Here is a 19,391-nt window from a genome sequence, read left to right on the forward strand (position 1 = left end):
AGCTAAGCCCAGTACTAACTGATACCACTCGCCACCTCACCCACTGACTTCTGCTCTTCCAGGCAAAACTCCTCATTCTTCTCTGCTACTCTACCTACCAACTATTTAAAACCAGGCTGAAGCCCAGCGTCCTCAGGAAGCTTCTGTATCTTCCTGCTAGCTCCCTGAAGGCAGGGGTCATGTCTAGCTTCAGCTCTCCAGGCCCACGGCCCCCAAGGGAAGGCGCTCAGCAGACACCTTCTGAAAACGGCAAGGCCCGCGACACTCTCCCTCCGCTGGTCTCCTCCCTGCTGCGCGGCGTAACTGGCCATCCTACACTCTCCTCACTAGGCTGGCGGGTTAGCCCGGCTCTCTAATGAGGCTGAAAGGACAGGCCCTTTCTCCTGAGGGAGGGCATCATTTAAGAGAAAAACCACAGGCTTCAGAGTCAGGGAGCCAGGGATTCAAACCCCACTTCTGCACTCACTGTGAGACCTTGGGCACAGCACTAAAGTTCTCTGACTCGCAAAAATCCACTGCTTGGTCAAAGAGCAGCACCTCACGTAGTCACTGCAGGAGGCAGGGTCACGGAGCCCGGGGACTGTGACGCTCCGAGTATCTGACACGGCGAGACCATCTCAACCTCCCGACAATCTCAGGGTGGACCTGGCCTGCCTCCATCGCACACAGGAGGAAATGGAGGTGCAAAGCAAGGAGGTGGCCAAGCCAGGAGGGAAGGCAGGTGTCGGGCTCCAGAGTCCCTGGGTTTAACTCTGATGCTGAGCGAGACGGGAGACAAACCTGGAGGGTGCCACATGCCGCATCGGACACACAGCAGGTCTGAGCACCCCCGTGGGTCACAGGAGCACGATGTCAGAACAAGTCTGCAGAAGTCTTGCGTAAGACAAATGACTGTTCCTGTGGTCACATATGACCACAGACTTAGTGGCTTTAAACAACACACATTCATTATCTTACAGTTCCAGAGGTCAGATGCCTGAACATAGGTCTCACGGGGCTAAATTCAAGGAGTCAGCAGGGCTAGACATCAACAGGACATACCACCTTTCAGGAAACACGAAACATAGCTGAAACAGATCTGGAGGGAGCGGCAGGAGTCACGGGTTCAATTTCTGGGTTGGGAAGATTCCCTGAAGAAGAAATGGCAACCCACTCCAGCATTCTTGCCTAGAGAATCCCATGGGCAGAGGAGCCTGGCTCCTCTCCACAGCAGAGGAGCCTACAGTCCACAGGGCAGCAAGAGAGTCGGACAAGACTTAGCAACTGAACAACAACAAATGCATTTCAAAGAGGGGTCACAGGCTGGGATGAGGAGTCCGTGTTCAGTGGGCACAAAGGTTCAGTTTAGGAAGATGAAAACATTCATGGGATGACTGGTGGCGATGGCGGAACAACAATTGACTGACTTAATGCCACTGAACTGTACACGTAAAAATGGCTAAAACGGTAAATGTTATGAGGGGACGACAGACGACAAGATGGCTGGATGGCATCACTGACTCAACGGACGTAAGTCTGAGCAAACTTCCGGAGATGGTGAAACACAGGGAAGCCAGGTGTGCTGCAGTCCACGGGGTGTAGAGAGCCACACATGACTGAATGACCGCACAACAACGCCATGTATGTTTTACCATAATTTTTAAAAAGGAATGAAGTCCTGACACATGCTACAACACGGACGAACCTTAAAAACACACTCCATGAAAGAAGCCAGCACAAAAGACCACATACTATGACCCTATTCACACGCAACGTCCGGAACAGGAAACCTACAGAGTGGGTGCCTAGGGCGAGGTAGAGGGGTCTGAAGGGGCCTGGGTTTCCTTTTGAGGTGAGGAAATGTTCTAAAATTGATTGTGGTGATGGCTGCGTGTACCCGTGGATATATTCAAAACCATACACTAAAAACCACTGAATCTATCATTTAAGTGGGTGGATTATACGATATGTGAACTGTATCTCAATAAAGGTGTTTTTAGGGGGAAAAACAACTTTGTTCCTATGTAATGATTTTTTCTGAACCAAGTAAACTGGAATGTGCTTCCACATAAACATTTCACAGATGTAAATAAGTCATTTTTAAGAATATTTTCAACAGCTTATTTAAAGAAAAGCAATCACACAGCATCTGGGAGCCTCTATAAGAATAAGGGACTATTTTCCCAGGAGTCTGATATTCAGAATATTAGTCCTAAATATTCATTGGGAGGACTGATGCTGAAGCTGAAGCTCCAATACTCTGGCCACCTGATGTGAAGAACTGACTGACTGGAAAAGACCCTGATGCTGGGAGAGATTGAAGGCAGGAGAAGGGGACGACAGAGGATGAGATGGTTGGACGGCATCACTGACTCAATGGACATGAGTCTGAGCAGACTCCAGGCGTTGGTGATGGACAGGGAGGCCTGGCGTGCTGCAGTCCATGGGGTCAAAAAGAGTCAGACATGACTGAGCAACTGAACTGAACTGAACTTTCCAGGAGGCAAGCTAGCTGTGCACCTCAGTTCAGCAAGCCCAGAAAGATAGGAGAGAAGGCAGACCCGGAGACAGGCTGGCCCAGCAGCCTCCACCTTCCATCACGAGGGCCCGCCACGTCCAGTCCTGGCCGCCATGGGCGTCTGGCTGCCAAGCAACAGGACCGGCATGACATCAGCTAAAAGCCCTAGTTTTCCTTCCTGTCACATACTCTCCAAAGCTCAGTCCACAGTGAGAGCAAACAGATGAGCTACTGTTCTAAGCTGTGTAACTCGATTCAAAGTTTATCCCTGGACTCCTGAAAAAGACAGCCGGGCCGGCTTGGCCAGAAACAGGCCCACAACCTGGAAATCCTTCATCTCTTGCACTTTCTGTAGCCTCTTGCTCAATATGCTCCAGTGAGAGGAAGTAAGCCATTGAGGATTTTTTTTTTGGGGGGTGACAATCAAATGAAACCCTGACAGGCCACAGAAATGGTAGCAGAAATACAACAGTCAATTCACCATGGGACTTGTCAGGAATGTCCTCCCGCACAAAACCCCAGGAACGCTGGAGGACTCCAGAGAAGTCTGAAAGGCCGCACTTTTTATCAAGTGGCAGAAGCGCTTTATAATATACATATCTGCCATAATTCAGTTTAGGAAGTAATAAAGATACTCACATAAGCAAAATATCAATAAAGTGAAAATAACACCTTTATTTCATATTCAACACATGTAAGTAAGCAAGCCATGGCAGGTAAGATGCTGAAGAGAGAGGTCCCTGTGGTGGGAATTCTAACCAGTGCCCTGGGGGTCCAGCTGAGTGTGGCTCCTAATCTCCACCCCACGGTCCCTCAAACAGCACCAACGGGACCACAAGAGAGAACAGAGCTGCTTTTACAGACTGTTGATCACAGAGGAAAATCATCTCAATCGCTCTTGAAATTGATATTCAATTTCAACTGAAATATACAATTTCTCTAGATACTATTAAGAATTAACTTACGGGCTTCCCTGGTGGCTCAGCGGTAAAGAGCCTGCCTGCCAATGCAGGAGACATGGGTTTGGTCCCTGATCTGGGAAGATCCCACAGGCCGCAGAGCAGATAAGCGCATGCGCCACAGCCGCCGAGCCTGTGCTCTAGAGCTGCAGCCACTGAGCCTGTGTGCTGCAGCTCCCAAAGCTCACGCATCTAGAGCCCGCGCCCCACAGCAAGAGCAGCCCCTGCGGCGAGAAAGCCGTGCGCACCACAGCTAAAGAGCAGCCCCGCTGCCTGCAGCAGAGCAAAGCCCTCGCAGCAAGAGACCCAGCAGGGCCAAAGAGCAGCAAACAAAATAAACATCAAAAAGGAAAAAGGGTAAGCGCAATCAACAATTTAAAAAAAAGGATGAACTTACAATTAAGAATAATTTGATGGGTCAAACGACAACACACATAGAACATAAGGGATATCTGGGGAAAAAACGCAGAAACAAACTGAAGAACACATCCCTAGCCGAAGACCCAAAAGGCTAACTGGATTACATGCTAAAGAAAATGAGTTTGTGATCACAGAGCCACAAAGCAGTCACTTGGTAGGGCTTCGATGCTTCCGGCACATTCAACATCACCTACACACAAGGGACAAAGAACCTGGGTGACCCAGGCATAACTTTTAAAACTCAAATAAGTTTATCAGTTTATTAGCTGTTGAAGCAAAGAAAGTAGGCTATTTTAATATGTATTAAAATTTTTTTGACTTGCAGACTTTAAAATCTAGGTTCCAAAAATTTGTGTGTACAAGGAGCTGAAAGACCTCCTCAAAATAAAAAAGATAACTTCCTGCCCAAATTCTATTATTCAAATATAACCACTTTGAATACTGTGGTATATATTTTTTCTTGTCATCTTCCCAAGCTCCTTTTCCCAGTTTCTTTCTTTGTATTAAAGTTGGAATCATGGTGAATATACTGCTCTGTTAAGTTGCTTTTCCACTTTTATTATGAGCATTTTCCATCAATTCAGTATTAAAAACATCATTTTTAATCAGGCACAGAATTTCACCTTAAAGACACAGCATGGTTTAACCAACTGCCTACTGCTAAAGATAAGAGTTTTTCCATTATTTTTCACTTCTATACACAACCCTATAAAATGCATACCTACATGTCAACCTTTATGCACAATCTGAGGAGATCCTTTAAAGCTGGGTTTTCTGGGCCAAAGGGCACTACCATTTTAAACTTTCTGATGGCTGCTGTCAAAGTGTCCCACAAAAGAGCCACACCAAGGCACTCTTCACCCATCAGTGGCGTCAGAGCTCCTGTCTCATATCTAGATGGACCTGTTTTTTCTTTTTCAATCAATTAAAACCTGATTTAGCAGAATATAACTTTTTTAAACATTAAATTGCTAGTGAAGATAATGAAATTTTTTAATGCTTCAAGATATATATAAAGTTAACACATAGCATGAAATACTTTAAAGTTAAAAAAATACTGCAAAGGGAATATTTGTAAGTACATCAATATGGGAAAAATCATTAATTCAAATAAATTATGAAACATACTTAAAGTTACCCAATTTAAAGGGATTTCTTGAAACATCTTAGTGATCTATGCTAAATAACTTCCCCCTAAACTGATAAACATCAATTCATTACTCCCCTCAACCAAAGTCATACAATTAATTGTGAAATCAAAACTGGAAAGTGTAAAACAGCAGATAATCTAAAAATGTAGTTGATCCAAAAATGGGTCAAAGAAACTGTGTCTCAATAGGCATCACATTGATTAGAACTGACTTTAAAAGAACCAAGACCAGTTCCACAAAATCAGTGCAAAACAAAAGCCACTCCATGAAGCTAGGATCTGGCATCTGATGATACTTACTCTCCAGGTTTCTCAGAGCAGGAAATATCATTATGTTTTCCTGATATGAAAGGTCTTCTTAAAATAGAAGACTAGATCAACCGGTTCCATTCGGTCAAATTGGAACCAAAATGTTTCAAAACATACAGATTATTAACCTTCCTATGACAAACCATGCTATTACAAGTACACCTGTCACACGAAATGCTCAACACTTGGGCACTTACACCAAAACACACAGGTTATGAAAGATTTCAAAAGTCTGCTTTTGACTAAAGATCAGACTCATTTCAGAAAGAAACAAGCAAATTTTAACATCAACGTAAAATGGTGGCTACCTCTGGATAAAGGAAAGGAACCGGAGGCCAATTTGGCAAAATGTTCAGATTTTATAAAGCTACTTTATTATTTTTAAAATTTTATTCTTTACTACTTTACAAATGTAATTTTTAATAAAGAGAACTTATTTTGCATAAAACTTCATGGCATCTAAAACAATCACCAGCCTATGCTATAATGAACTCTTCTCAAAAATCAGTTGGCAATTTAGCATATGTATAAAACCAAAGTCACCGGTAGTAAGGGGGAAAAAAAGATGCGGTGAAGGATCACAGTGGGTCACAGCAATGACCTCTCAATCGCAACAGGGGTATTTATGGGGGTCCACAGGGATCCTCTGACACAGGCCTCAAAAAATCAGTGCATGCTGTAGTGGGTGCTAGGTCACTTCAGTTGTGTCCGACTCTTTGTGACCCCATGGACTATAGCCTGCCAGGCTCCTCTGTCCATGGGATTTCCCAAGCAAGAATACTGGAGTGAGCTGCTGTGCCCACCTCCAGGGGATTTTCCCTGACCCAGGGATTGAACTTGTATCTCTTCCATCTACTGCTTCAGCAGGGGGGTTTCTCTACCACTAGTGCCAGCTGGGAACATCCTCAAAAAGTTAATCACTGAGTTACTGAATGATCCAGCAATTCCACTCTTACATATATACCTAGGAGAAATGAAAACATATGCTCTCACAGACACTGTACAATTTTCTAACAGCCCCCAAAAAGAGAAAGAACCCTAATGTCCATCAGTTACTGAATGAATAAACAGATTGTGGTATATCATGTAATGGAATATTACTCAGCCATACAAAGGAATGAAGTACCAATACACGCTACAACAAGGATAAACCTAGAAAACATTATACTAAGTGAAAGAAACTGGTCACAAGAGGCCATACATATTGTACGATTCCATCTATATGAAACATCAGAAGAGGCAAATCGATAAAAATCAGTCAGTGGTTGTCAAGCTAGGGAGAGGGGAGGATGGGAGGAGATTGCTAACACAGTATAGGGTCTCATTCTGAAATGATGAAAATGTCCTGGAAAAATCGCAGTGAATGCTGTATAACTGTGAAAATAGTAAAAACACTGAACTGTACCGTTTAAGAGGATGAATTTCATACTATGTGAATTATGTCTCAATAAAGCTGTTATATTTTCCTTTTCTAAACCAGTGATAACTTGCCTTACATAGTTTATTAAGATCAACCATTCACTGATTTATCTGAATCTATGAATGACCATCCTCTTTAATATTAAGCTCCCTGTGTAGGATCCACGGCGATCACTATTTGATTAAAATCTGCTCCCAAGTACTGAACACTTTCAGTGAAACTGCCAGAGCTTAGGAGAAATCAAGCCCATGAAAACGACGCCTCTGATTTTAGGATCTGGAGAAAACAGTGCTAGTAAGGGCTTTGGAATGAGAAAAGTTACCAAGTTTCAGGAAACTTCTGTGGTTACGCTGGGTTCCAGCTTCCCACACCTATCTGCAACTCTGTTTGGAGGTGGCACCTGTTCCCCACCAGCACCACCAGGGGTCCTTTCCTGCAGTCCTGCCATAACTTCTTGCTTTCCTCCCCATGTGTCTTTTCAAGGCTTTTCCCTCCCCACCCCTGCCCAGTTTGAGGCCTGGCAGGGAGCGCCCTCACACAAAGCCTTCTCTGCCACAACCCCGTCCCCAGTCACCTTTCACAAGCCAGGTATCCAGGCCGTTGTAAAAACTGTCAAGAGAAAACATTTCAGAATCAAGCCCGGGAAGGGAAGGTTTGCCAACACCTGCCTCCTCTGCCCTTTGCCTTCCTCCTGCTGACTGGCGCACTTCCATGTGTTCATAATGTCTGGACTTCTCAAAGTTTTAAACGTATGCTTTAGCAGCTGTGACCACCTCTGCCCTGGGGGCAGTACTTCTACAGCACTCTTTGATGCAGCGTCCTGAGTTCCACCCCTGCGCTGCCAGGACAAATGCAGTGCGGGAAAACTGAGAGAGGAAGACATGGAAGAAATGAAATTTCCAACAGCCTATGTGCAGGGGAAAACAATCGAACGCCACCACCATCGCTTCTGGTATCAATTATCCACCATCGCGTGTGCACCCAACAGAACCCTTAGCATCCTTATCCACAACCCCCAAACAGACAAAGGCGACTTACAAACCTGGTCTGTCTGCAGTTCTCATTGGGAAAACAGGGTCCCTGGCAAGGTCAGACACCCCTGCCTTCTCCACGTGACGCATCCCTACGAATGTCACGTGGCCCTGGACTGTGACAGCAGGTCTATCCAGAGGTTTCTAACCCACGGGAGCACTGACTGGGCCTGAGGGTAGACCTGCCCCTTGACTGCATTTCTCACCTAAAAGACAGGACTCATCAGCACACTCAAGTTCATTTGAAGTTCTTGCCAGACATATTCTCAGCATACTTTTGCACATACTTCACAAGTAGTAGGTACTGTTGTAGAGAACTGCTTGTCACAAAAAAATGTGGGCAAAAAACAGAGACAGGTGTGTGTAATCTCCACCAAAACTGAAGTGCATGCCTGAGGGAACAGCTGAAATAACCAGCATACTGTGTTACAACTGGCAAGGAGTCACCACCTGTTGACACTTTAATTTCTGGCAAGTTCCTCAACCTCTCTGGGCCCCTGGGGTAAAGAATACCTCCTCGAGGGACTTTTCTGGCAGTCCAGTGGTTAGGGCTCCGTGTTTCCACTGCAGGGGGCACAGGTTTGATCTCTGGTCCAAGGAGGAGGATCCCGCCTACCATGCAGCTTGGCCAAGAAAGAAAAAAAGAATAATACTTCTCCTGGAGGCCTGGTGCCCAGGTTAACTGAGATAAGCACAACTGCCATAGTACCTGGCAACAGTAGGCACTTAACGAATGGAATCTTTTATTACCATGATTAACTTTAGAAAGCAGAAGCTCTAGTCTTTAACTGTCCTGAAAAACATCAAAATGATATTTCAATTAAAATATAACGCTATATGGCTATTCAAGAGAATAAGACAGCTCAATAAATACCAAACAGAACAATCTCTTAAGATACCATGCTGCTTTTAGTGCAAAAAAGTGACCTACTGTGAGTATTAACATTAAACCAGGAGGGGGAGCCAGGCATTCCCAGCCCCTGGCACACTGCAGCTCTCGGGTTTGCTGGAGAAACAGGTATACCCACACACGCTATATTGCCTGACGTCTCTCTGGAAGAACGGATAACGAAGGAGGGGCAATGCTTGCTTCTAGGGAGAGGCACTGGGGCGAGGGGGAACGACACCCTTCCGTAAAAATTTCTGAATTTTAAATCCAGTACACTGATTACCTACTCACAAAGATTTTTTTTTTTTTACTATAATGAACAAAAATAATCTTTATTTTCTTTTTCCAACTGTCTTCTTTAATCACTGCACAAACAAAAAGAAGGGAGCTATCCCACTCAACTGAATTTCCTGGTGAATCACCAAGTTGGATGAAGTACCATCCTAACCACAAGATAATCAGAGGTTAACAAATGAAATATTCTTGTGTAAAACCTAAAAACTCTTCACACCTTCTCTCCATTCCTGCCTTAAACCTAGGGTGGCAAATACAAGGTGCCTGTTAGTGTTTCGAGCCCCTCACTGGTCTGCGGCCCTTATCGTGAACGTGAAACATCACCGAAGAGCCCCAGGGGGTAAGACGCACACACAGAGGCCCTGATGTGAACAGCTCCCAGGGCAGGCCAGGAAATGTTCTGAATTCTTAGTCTTGGTTTTCCTTATTTTCACACATTCTCTTTAGAAAATGAAGGGAAATGTTTAGTAACTTTGGCTCCAGTTAACTGAACCTTTCCTGCTGATTTCCTTCCTCTAGTCACACAACAGATAAGACCCTGGGTACATTTCAGGATTTTTAGACCCAGGCCTCATTTTCAGCCCTGAATTTCACGGCAGCGTCCTTAAAAAAACCAAAGCATTTTTCACTGATGGCACTCTATAATAATGATGACGAATCTGCTTCTTGGTCACTTTTCTAACCTTCAACTGGAGAGCCGATTCTAGATTCAGCCACCTTGATTTTTCTCTGACTCGTCTTTTTCTACATTAGCCCCCGGGTTCCAGAACCTACAGCATAACCCTTTCCAACTGAAGTCGACTATGTTACACAATGAAAGGGCTTGGGGAAATTTACATGTTACCTACACAGGGCAAAGCCCCCAAACCTGGTAAGGCACCGAAGTAATCAAGACCCTCTTAATTTGCTAATTGTTGTTGTTTCCGTTGTTCAGTCGCTCAGTCACGTCCAACCCTGCGGCCCCATGGACTGCAGCACGTCAGGCTTCCCTGTCCTTCACTAACTCCTGGCGTTTGTCCACACTCACGTCCACTGAGTCAGTGACGCCATCCAACCGTCTCATCCCGTCGCCCCCTACGTTTCAAACAGGTTACTGTCACATTTGGGATGAAGTACAATTAATTTCCAGACTTAACGGCAGTGGAGATTTTCAAGGAGGGCGAAGATGATGAACATGTTCCCGCCATGAGGCGAATGAGGAAGAAACACTGCTGACTTATCAGCTCACCACTTCCGGCACTGCTGCGCTCTCCCCGGGAGGCCAGAGGTGGCAGAAGCGCGCCCCACTCCAACACGGAGAGCCAGGAAACCTGACTGGAACACCGGGACGCAAAGGAAGGCGGCTGCAGCCCCAGCAAGGGGAAAAACCAGCCCCCCAGCTCCCCGGCCCCCCTACGGCGCAGTTCTCGAGGTGGACGCCTGACCCAGCCCTGCCCACCTCACTCCCTCTCCAGCCAGGAAGCTGCAGGGCAAGATGGCATCTTGCTTTGCACGGCTGCTTCACAAATCCTTCCCGACTCTTCACCCACCTTGTGAAAAATCACTGAAATTTTTGGGGGGTGTTTTTCATACCGTCAGGTATTGGCTGTTAAGGCTGTCAGTCAACTTTGGTTGCTCTGGGAAGTTCTCATAGATTGAAAATATCCCCCACGTGTAGAAAGGAGGTCACGTTTGAGTCCAGGCTAAGCCCGTTAAGGCTGAACAGCCCAGCAGATGTGACTCACCCGCGCTGTGCTGTGTGAGTCACTCTGACGCGGCGGCAGGAAGCTGGTCTACGCGGGCAAGCACTGGGCACCTGAGAATGTCGTGCCCGGAGCAGCGAGTACTCGCGACAAGAAGTGGCTGGTACTGTTAACTACAGTGATAAAGAGAACGAGGGGGCGAGCCTGCATCCAGCCCGTGGACTCTGTCCCAGAGAAACAATCTCTGAAAATTTTGGAGTAAAATCACCTCATTAGACTGAGGTTCACTGTGTAACACAGCTTTTGTTCTAGCAACGTGTGTTCAAGTAGCTTTACAAATGGCTTGTATCCCTAATCTGTAGACTTAACCAAGTCTTCAGGAGGTTATTTGTTTGATTCTACAGCGTTCTACTTGGGGGAAACCCATGCTGTGGGGATACTACACTTTGGTGCAGTGGCCAAGGTCTGCAATATGCCATTCCTAATGGCAAACATCCAGAGTGTATTCCTTCCCAATTTGTAAGTTTGAGGTAGAAAACACATAACACACAGTTTGCCATCTGAACCACTTGTGACTGTCCATTAGGTACATTCACACTGCTGTGAATCACCACTTTCCACTTCCAGAGCTCTTCATCTCACAAACCTGACCCCCTTTAAACACGAACTCCTCATTCCCCACCCCCCAGTCCCTGGCACCCACCAGGATACTGCATCCCCATGAACCTGACTCCTCTTGGGAACTCACAGCAGTGGTGTCAGGAAATATTTGTCTTTGGGGAACTGGCTTATTTCACTTAGCATAACGTCCTCCAGGTTCACCACGCTGTAACATTTCAGCATCTCCTTTTTATCAAAGCTAGGTAATATCTGATTGTATGTATATGCCACACTCTGCTCATCCATTCATCCATCAAAAACATCTATATATTTTTAATCACTTGTAAAAAGAGTCAGCTTAAATAATGAGAAACCCAAGACACTGCCTGCTCCAGGGAAGCCTTCAATACAAAGGCTTTCACCTGCTAAACTGCAGTGGTTCGTTTCTGGTCTGCACCAAACCGACTGCACTCTGTTGAAAAACAAGAAGTGCCTGAAACCTCTGTAAACTGTCCACAACCAACCTGGTGCAAAACCCGACACGCACAGGACTTGGCCTCCCTAAGGCTCAGGGCCTCACCCAGGAGCTGCAAGGGCACCATATAAAAGTCAAGAGGACCTCACTCATGGTCCAATAGTTTAAGACTCCATGCTTCCACTGCAGAGGGCAAGTTCAAGCCCTGGTTGGGGAACTAAGATCGCACATGCTGCACGGTGTGGCCAAAAGAAAAAAATGAAATAAAATTATAAAGAATAAAATAAAGTCAAGATGACTAGAAAAAAGTTAACATCATAACCAAAACCTAAGCAGAAAAAAGTATCCTTAAGTCCATAGGGCTGTAAGCAGGGAAGATGGAAGACAGGATAATATCGAAACGTATTTAGATAATACCTAAATTCCTGAACATCTAAATATCTAAATTCCTAAATACCTGAATTTAGAACACAAGCAAGGGGGAACAAAGTGCATTTTTGAAAAATTTCCTCTAACCGTCTAAAATTCAACGTGAACCAACCACAACCACAGCTCAGGGGGAAAAACCACTTCAGGTCAGTGGCAGCACAGCTGCACCGTCATCAGGGGCAGGCGCCTGAGCGTCCAGCCCTCTCGGCACCGAGTCCACGGGCAGTTAAGGCAGAGGCTTTGTCCCAGGTGGGCCGCTGGATCTGCAGACGGCTGCAGGATTTTCAGCATGTTGCTTGGTAGAACAGTGTAATGGTGTCTAGTGCGGGGTGACGTCACGTTGCTCGGGGGAACAGCGTAACGGCGTCTAGAGCGGGGTGACGTCACGTTCCTCAGGAGAACAGCGTAACGGCGTCTAGAGCGGGGTGACGTCGGTTGGTTATCATCACCACCAACTGCAAAGCAAAGGTTAATTGTTTTTGGCCACACTGCACTGCATGCGGGATCTTGGTTCACTGATCAGGGATTGAACCCGGGTCCCCTGCAGTGGAAGTGCCCAAAGTTCATTTATTAAGGGTGTGCCGGGTGGGGAAAGCTCTGTCTTCAGTCCTCTACTCCAGGCTGCACAATCCTCAGCCCCATCGCTATTGGGGGCATGAGAGGAGAGGGTTCCGCTGCGCACTGTGAGACGTTCAGCAGTGTCCCTGCCCGCTCCCAGGATCACCATCTGGTGCCAGGGTCACCACCACGAAACCATGACAATCAAAAGGTGTCCAGACATGACTAGGTGTCCCTCAGAAAAAGATACCCATTTCAAGCCACCAATCTGAGCATCCTTGGGACACAACCCACTTCTGCTTCTCTTCCCATCTGCAAGGTCCTTCCACCTTTCAGAGTGAATTCAGGGATGCTCTCAATTTCTCCACAAAGTACCCACATCCCTTCCAGCCCACCCAGACCTCCCAGGCCTTACATTTATTGTTCCATCACCAGCCCCTGGACTACTGTGATACAGCTTTTGCTGCTAAGTCGCTTCAGTCGTGTCCGACTCTGTGCAACTCCATAGACGGCAGCCCACCAGGCTCCCTCATCCTGGGATTCTCCAGGCCAGAACACTGGAGTAGGTTGCCATTTCCTTCTCCAATGCGTAAGAGTGGAAGTGAAGTCACTCAGTCGTGTCTGACTCTTAGCGACCCCATGGACTGCAGCCCCCCAGGCTCCTCCATCCATGGGATTCTCCAGGCAAGAGTACTGGAGTGGGGTGCCATAAGGGCTAGGCGCAGTGAGACAACTGAATGTTGATACACAGGGAGATGGCAGTCCAGCTACGGATGCACAACAGGCTGATGGAAAGCTGAAGACAACGGCTGTCCTAGGGCAGTACAAGACTCCCTGCCAGTGGGCAGAGGGCGCTGAGATCAGGGGGCAGTAGCCAGTGTAGGTTGGTGGCCAGGGCTCCACTGGAGAAGAAAACTGGAAAGGAGAGCATGGGCATCAGGTCAGAGCTGAGCAAGCCAGAGACTAGGCTGAAAAAAAACAACTAAGCGATTACAACAAGGTTAGACGAGACAAGGTTAATACACAAAAGTCAGTCTCCTTCCTATGCATGAGTAATGAACAAGGAGAAACTGAAATTTAAAACATATCATTCAAACTGCTGCTGCTGCTGCTAAGTCGCTTCAGTCGTGTCCGACTCTGTGTGACCCCATGGAATGCAGCCCACCAGGCTCCTCCATCCATAGTACTGTCCAGGCAAGAGTACTGGAGTGGGGTGCCATTGCCTTCTCCATCATTCACATTAGCACTCCCCAAAATTAAACACTGAGGTATAACCCTAATAAAATATGTACAAGATCTGTATGAGGAAAACTACAAAATTCCAAAGAAAGAATCAAAGAAGAACCAAATATGTGGAGACACGACCCATGTGAAGAGTAAGACTCGATATTGTCAAGATGTCCGTTCTTCCCTACTGGGTCTATATATTCATGTGATCCCAATAAAAACCCCATTAAGTTATTTTGCGGATATCAGTAAACTGATTCTAAAGCTACATGGAGAAGCAAAAGACCTAGAATAGTCAACTGGATATTGAAAAGGAACAAAGTCTGAGGACTAATCCTATCAGATTTCAAGACTTACTACAAAGCTACAGTAATCAAGACACTGGGATACTGGCAAAAAAAAAAAAACAAAAAAAAAAAAACAGACAGATCAATGGAAAAGCATGCAGAGCCTAGGAACAGACCCATGTGGTCAACTGATCATGACAGAGAGCAAAGACAAAACTGTAGAGAAAGGACAGTCTTTTCAAAAATGGCACTGGAACAACTGGCATCCACAAGCAAAAAAAATGAAACCTAGGGAATTCCCTGGCGATCCAGTGGTTAGGACTCTGTGCTTTTATTGCAGGGGGCATGGGTTCGATGCCTGGCTGGGGAACTAAGATCCCCCAAACCTCGCAGCCCAGCCAAAAGAAAAATGAACTCTAGATACAGACCTTATATCGTCACAAAAGTTAACTCAAAATAGAGTTCCCTGGTGGTCTAGTGGTTAGGATTTGACACTTTCACTGTGGGCCTGGGTTCAATCTCTGGTTGGGGATCTGAGATCCTGCAAGCTGAGCAGTGAGGAAAAAAAAAAAGAACCTCAAAATGAATGACTGACCGAAATGTAAAATGCAAAACTAGAAAACTAGAAAATCACACTGAAGAAAATCTAGAAGACCTTGGGTATGGCGATGAGGTTTTAGATACAACTCCAAAGACAGAATGAAAGAAATAACTCATAAGCTGGACTTCATTCAGATTAAACAATTCTGCTCTGCAAAAAGCACTATCCAGAGAATGTGAAGACAAAGCCACAAACTGCAAGAAAATATCTGCAAACGACAAATCTGATAAAGGTAGTACTCAACTCATTCAGGTGTGTCCGACTCTTTACGACCCCACGGACTGTGGCCCGCCAGGCTCCTCTGTCCATGGATTTCCCAGGCAAGAATACTGGAGTGGGTTGCCGTGCCCTCCTCCAGGGGACCTTCCCAACTCAGGGATTGAAGCCACATCTCTTGTGTCTCCTGCACTGGCGGGCAGATTCTCTACCACTAGCCGCCACCAGGGAAGTCCTCTGATAAAGGACTATTACCTAAAATATTCAAAGAACTCTTAAAATTCAGCAATAAGAAAACAAACAACCTGACTGAAAATGGGCTAACCAAGGAAGATAATACAGATGGCAATTAAGCATATGAAAAGATGCCTCACATCACTTGTCATTAGAGAATCACAAATTAAAACCAGATCCCATTACATACCTTCTCAAATGACCCAAATCCAGAAAACTGACATCAAATGCTGATGAGGGTGTGGAGCAACTCACTGCTCCACATTCCCCTCACTCACTGCTGATGGGAATGAGAAATGGTACAGCCACTTTGGCAGTTTCTTACATAAACATACTCTTACCATATAATCCAGCAGCTGTCCTTGCTATTTACCCAAATAAACTGAAAAGTTATGTCCACACAAAAACCTGTACAAGGATGTTCCTAAGAGCTGTATTCAACTGTCAAAACTTGGAAGCAATCAAAAACATCCTTCAGTAGGCCAATGGATAAAACTGTGGCACACCCAGACCATGGGAAACGATTCAGCGCTAAGGCTCTCAAGCCATGAAAAGATACGGAGTAAATGTAAATGCTTTTCAAGTGAAAGAAGGCAATGAAAAGGCTACACCGCATGATTCCAACCATATGACATTCTAGAAAAGGCAAACCTATGGAGACACTGAAAAGATCAGGGGTTGAGGGGAGGGTGGGATAAACAGAGGACACAGGACTTTGGGGGTCATGAGGCTCTTCTGTAGGATCCTACAGTGGTGGATACGATATGTCATCATGCATTTGTCTAAACCTACAGAATGTACACCGCCGTGAACCCTAACGTAAACTGTGGACCATGGTAAAGACATGTCAGTGCAGGTCCGCAGACGGTACCAAGGGTGCCGCTGGGGGAGGAGTGACCAACAGTGATGGGGGCTGTGGGGGAGGCGGAGGTAAAAAGCGAACTCTGTACTTTCTGCCCAATTCCGCTGTCAATCTAAAACTGCTCTGAAGTTTATTCTTTTTTTTTGGAAAGAAGTAAAGCCAATTAAGGGACCAAATTTTCAGTGTGTAGTAAAAACAAAGTGTAAATGAAACTTTATCTTGAAAAATGAAACAGAATCATTTATGTTTTTACATGTAACATAATGTAGGTTATAAATGGAACTATGACATAAAAAGGAAACCAAGTAGGGAATTTTGGCTTAATTTTTCCAAAACATTTATGATGGCACCGTGCAGCACAACTCACTCCTTCTTCAACTCCTGCTGTAGAATTCTGCAAATACAGCTGAGGATTTTGCCAGTCTTTTTCAAGGGCCTCTCTGTCTTGATACTCAAACGATTCACTTTTGAGGAGCTGGTAGTACCATCTACCCCATCGTTTCTTAACTAGTAGTGGGCTGTGGAGGGATATGTGTGAAACTTTCAGTCCTCAAACATTTCTTTCCTCAAACTTAAAAGACATCGTGCATCTTTTGCAAGATTAACAATTACGTTTCACAACTGTGACCGCTTTACCAACCAGCACTGAGTGTGACAATAACACTAATCTGATGGGCAGAGGTACAAGCTGATGTTCAGCTATGATGTCCGGGCAAGGAGAAAACTCCCAAGTGGTCAGCTCATTAGACAATTTTCATGTTCCGATAATTTGTATCTTTCCCTATACCACTCTTAGCTGGAGGGACTTGGGCAACCAGCAGTCTGATGACAAAGACTCCTGTCATCAACATTAGGACAGAAAAGAAGCCAATTTAAGCTAAAATCCAGGGGCTAAAGTCAAGCACTTTTCTATTGCTGGAGATGTAAAGATGAACATGACCTCCCTCTAAAAATTCAATCTAACGCAGTTGAACAAATAAACACACAGTACGGTAAGTGCTGTGACACAAAGGTGTCTGTGCAGAAAGTCCTATAGAAGAAACCTAAGCGAGTAAGAAATTAATTCTTCTGGCTCTCTAACTTAGGCCTTGAAGGAGGTATTTTAAAAGCAGACACCGGGTTGCCAAGTAGAGTGAGGAACGAAGAAAGGCCTGGAGACTTAAAACACAAAGCTCATTCAAGGAATACAAGGTCAAGTGTAACTAGCTCAGCTAGTTGTTGCTGGTTAGGGGAAAGGAGAGATTTATAAAACAATAACAAAAAAAGAACCACTCTGAAAAAGTAAGGCTGGGGCCCAAGTGTAACACATGCAAACAAGTTTGGATTTTATTCTCCAGCTACAGAAGCCACAGTAAACTTTCAAACAAAGGAGTCGGGACATTTGAGAAACCCCTGGCAATGGTATATCGAACTGGGGCTGAGGCAACCCACAGCACAAGTGCCTCCTGTTACAGGGTCTAAGCCAGGACAGCAGGGCTGGAGCAGACGGGAGGTGTGGGCGCAGAGGCAGGTCACCAGGGTTTAGCTGCCATTGTGTGTTGACAAGGGCTTCCAGAGAGAATGAGAAGTCTGAGAAATAACCCTGGGGCACCAGCCGGCTGCTGTTAATATTAATAGTTCAAAGAAAAAGAAAAAAAAAAAAGGGCAGGAGAAGCATATTCCAGGGTGGGGAGGAGCAAAAGGGTTAAACAGGGGACAGACTGGTTGGACTGAGCTGAGCGAGCTCTCAAAAGCTGAAGACGGACCAGCACCCAGCAGAAAGCCGGGGCTGGAGATGTGGGCCAGGAAGATGTGATCACCAGAACCTACAAAGCAACTGGCTGTGGAGGGCCCCTGAATTTCAACCAGGTGTATCCCTCTCCCCACTCTGAATTGTCTCTTTTGTCTTTTTTTTTTTTTAAACTAGGCATCACCCACTTTCTATACCCTAAAACACCTCCTTCTCCTCATTCAACTCATTCCACAACTACATTATTCCAGAAAACAGGACTGACACCACACCATACATTATTCTAAAAGGTCCACCAAGCCAGTAGGAAAGTTGTGTCTTTCAAGATCACCAATTCTTGGAGAAAAGAAACAAAACATTCTTGATGAAATAAACATTTGTATTTTACAGCAAGACAAGAAAAATTGAACCCTAAAACTCTTCTCTGCCCATTTCGGCCTGCTCCCTCCCCCCTGGAGTGTTACGTTGCTAACCAGCCCTCCCCAATGGCAGAAATACCCACTCAACCATTAAGATCAATTTTCCTTCTTCTGGGGCCAGCCACAAAACTCCTCTCTCAATCCTTCCTCCCTCTCAGTCCTCTCAGGAGTCACTCGCCTTGCATGTGCAGACATCTTCAGTGAACTTTAGTGCCGATAATCATTTCCCTTAAAGTATATCATACATGCATATGTCACATTTACAAGGGCAACACATCATTTCCCTTCAGGACAGCAACTGGCCCAGAAGAGACTGGGCTGCACCTAATGCGAGTTCTTAAATAGTCACTCATGACCTTGTTAATATCACTAGCTATATTACTTGCATTCTGCCTATTTTATAAGATTAGTGTCTCCTGCGTTATCAAATGTGTGACTAAGCCTCCAATAAAATTAATGGCCATTAGATAACTTGAAATGATTGCCTAAGTATAAAGCTCTGTAAAACCAGTGACTATAGTAGTATAGCTCTACATGTGGGAAGAAGCAACAACAGGGAATTGTTTCTTGGAGCATAACAGACTACTAAGATATGTGGTCCAGAGGCTTTTGGTTGCTGTTCACAGGGCCTAGTCCCCTAACAGCACATCAAGGGGCCTATCAAGGAAATCCTCCCCAACCTGGGAATGAGCATGGCTAGCACCATGGAATTGCTCACCAAATGCCTCCTAAACTTTGGTCAAATTAAGACTGAAAGGGAAAGGACTGTAGAGAATCTTGCCCACCGTCCAGTTCTATAAGCATCAAATCATTAGCCACTGCGGTCACTGACTCACATACATCCCAAAAGGAATTCAGGGCAAAGATTAGGATGAGGCACTTCTTGCTCCAGGAAAAATGACCCTCGGATTGTTTCCAGGAGAAATATTTCACAAAGCCGGATTCCTGCACCTTTCCACACTGAGATCATTAACCCAGATGTCTGTTCCTCCTGATTAGCAGCAACCTTCTGCTGAGATCCGTACTTGTTAGTAAGGTCGCTCTTGGCCACGTACACACAGCTTCCCACACCCCCAACAGTTCTCAGAGCTCTCAGAGACTCT

General features: G+C 45.5%; 1 protein-coding gene across 21 annotated transcripts in view; it reads right to left on the bottom strand.

Moving 5' to 3' along the window:
• The window catches only part of CHKA (choline kinase alpha), a 57,694-nt gene that overhangs the window by 35,994 nt on the left and 2,309 nt on the right, over nucleotides 1-19,391 (bottom strand). Inside the window, exons 1-2 of one of the 21 annotated variants that reach the window (XM_060404352.1) lie at nucleotides 8,537-10,662; nucleotides 8,300-8,409 (exon numbers count right to left, since the gene is read on the bottom strand). The exons of 16 other annotated variants lie outside the window; for them this stretch is intronic. Coding sequence is in view for 1 of the 5 variants with exons in the window: in XM_060404350.1 (XP_060260333.1) it covers nucleotides 9,997-10,019 (23 nt within the window). In the remaining 4 variants the exon portion in view is untranslated. Of the gene's footprint in view, nucleotides 1-8,299; nucleotides 10,663-19,391 lie in introns of those variants that run through there. 4 more of the 21 variants (XM_042237846.2, XM_060404351.1, XM_042237845.2 and 1 more) reach the window with 4 other exon arrangements.

This window comes from Ovis aries, chromosome 21 (assembly GCF_016772045.2).
Source record: "Ovis aries strain OAR_USU_Benz2616 breed Rambouillet chromosome 21, ARS-UI_Ramb_v3.0, whole genome shotgun sequence".
NCBI lineage: Eukaryota > Metazoa > Chordata > Mammalia > Artiodactyla > Bovidae > Ovis > Ovis aries.